The following is a 1977-nucleotide window of genomic DNA, read 5'->3' on the forward strand; positions in this document are numbered from 1 at the left end:
AAAAACTTATCAAGCATGATATAAGCATGTGGGAATTGAAAAGTAAATAACTCAAATTAGGTACAAATTATAGATTACCCTTGCAAACTTAATGAAATGGTTTTATTCCTAAGATTATACCCAAAACACATTTTCAACAGCATTTGAGACAAATTCTAAGCACTCAGAAAATGTAGAAAAGACATAGAAATTAACTTCTTAAGCAACATGAACAGTAGCATGAACAGTAACATAAACAGTAACTTAAACCAAAATGCAAATTCTAATAAACTATAAAAACTATATATACACTAAAAAGTAAAATTCAACAAACACTATTTTTGTACTTCAATAAAGCTCACATCAGTCCTAAATATCAAAATTAATCCTCCTTCAAGTTGCATTTTCAAAATTTACACAAGACACAACTTTAAACATGTGCTATCAAATAGATTTTTTATATCAGCAAGTTAACACAAGTTTAAGAGTGTTACTGTTCATAGGGACTGAATAAATGCAGAAATTTGCTTTATTCTTGCTTCCTCTAAATTCTTTCCCTTTTTGCTACAAGTTTCAATTTGCCAAATCTTCATGAATGACCTACAAAAGGTAAACAAATGTCACCCTTGAGTTTAATGAGTGTAAAAACTAAAATGAAATGAAATGAAAAATTAATAAACTATAAAAGGATACACTTGGGTTGCCTCCCAAGAAGCGTTTGTTTTAAGTCTTTAGCTTGACCCTTTTTTCCAAAGCTCACGGTGGTTGGAATTGGAAAATGTTGCCTCCTTTTACAATAGGTGCTAAAATGAATTTGTACTTCAACTTTTTCCCATTATATGTGAAAATGTTGACTTTTTCTTTCGCACTTTATGCTGATTACATTGCATTGGAATAGTTTGATTTTCCTCTAGTTTAGTAACTTCAATTTTAGCATCATACTCTATAACATTTACCCTACAACAAGAATTCATCATAGTTGGTTCCTTGGAATGTTGGAATAAATTAAACTTTATTTCCTCTTCCTCCATTGTCAACTTCAATTTCCCCTTCTTTACATCTATATTAGCTCCTGCAGTGGCTAAAAATGGCCTTCCAAGTATAATGGGCATTCTTACATCCTCCTCCATCTCTAGTATAACAAAATCCACTGGAATGAAAAACTTCCCAACTTTTAATGGCACATTCTCTAAAATCCCAACTGCATACTTTATAGATCTGTCAGCTAACTGCAAAGAAATAGTTATCGGCTTTAGATGTCCAACCTTCAACTTCTCACATATGGAAAATGGCATCAAGTTGACACTAGCCCCCAAGTCACATAATGCTCTCTTAATACTTGTTTTTCCAATGTGACATGGTTTAGAAAAACTTCCAGGATCTTTCAGCTTAGGTGGGAGCTTGCTCTGCAATATAGCACTGCACTCCTCAGTAAATGCAACAGTTTCATAATCTTCCAACCTTCTTTTATTTGATATAATCTCCTTTAAAAACTTAGCATAAGAAGGAATTTGAGAAATGACATTTGTGAATGGAATGTTGATTACCGACTTCTTCAAAACTTCAAGGAATTTCCCAAACTGCTTATCTACTTTTGCTTTCTGAAACCTCTAATTAAAGAGTAATGATGGCTTGTACGATGTAGGAGGCACATATTTCTCTTCTATTTCCTTTGTATCTTCTTTCTCTTCATTTGTTTCCTTACTAGCTTTAGCTTTAGTTGAAGTGGATTCACTCTCACACTCATCTTTCTTTTCTTTCAACTTTACTTCAATTTCCTACTCTTCCTGTAAGAGCAGAAGCATGGTGATTAGTTCATTAAAGCATTGAATTTAAAAATTTTCTTCTAGGGTTTCATGCATCATGCCACATCTCTTATGTGCCTAATTAATTTCAATGCTCAATTGCATATTAAAACACTTTTAATATGTATTAGGATCTATGTTTGCCATTCAAGATTGTGAATTAACAAATTGATTCATTTAAACCTTAGCTTAA

At 32.2% G+C, this 1977-nt stretch overlaps 1 protein-coding gene across 1 annotated transcript; it reads right to left on the minus strand.

Moving 5' to 3' along the window:
- Positions 1-800: 800 nt before the first annotated feature.
- Positions 801-1726, minus strand: LOC131182892 (uncharacterized). Its single transcript, XM_058152250.1, has 2 exons — positions 1685-1726; positions 801-1463 (listed from the first exon to the last, which is right to left on the minus strand). Exons 1-2 carry the CDS (start codon positions 1724-1726, stop codon positions 801-803), a joined length of 705 nt encoding a protein of 234 aa, XP_058008233.1.
- Positions 1727-1977: the final 251 nt, after the last annotated feature.

Source organism: Hevea brasiliensis, chromosome 9, assembly GCF_030052815.1.
Source record: "Hevea brasiliensis isolate MT/VB/25A 57/8 chromosome 9, ASM3005281v1, whole genome shotgun sequence".
Lineage (NCBI taxonomy): Eukaryota > Viridiplantae > Streptophyta > Magnoliopsida > Malpighiales > Euphorbiaceae > Hevea > Hevea brasiliensis.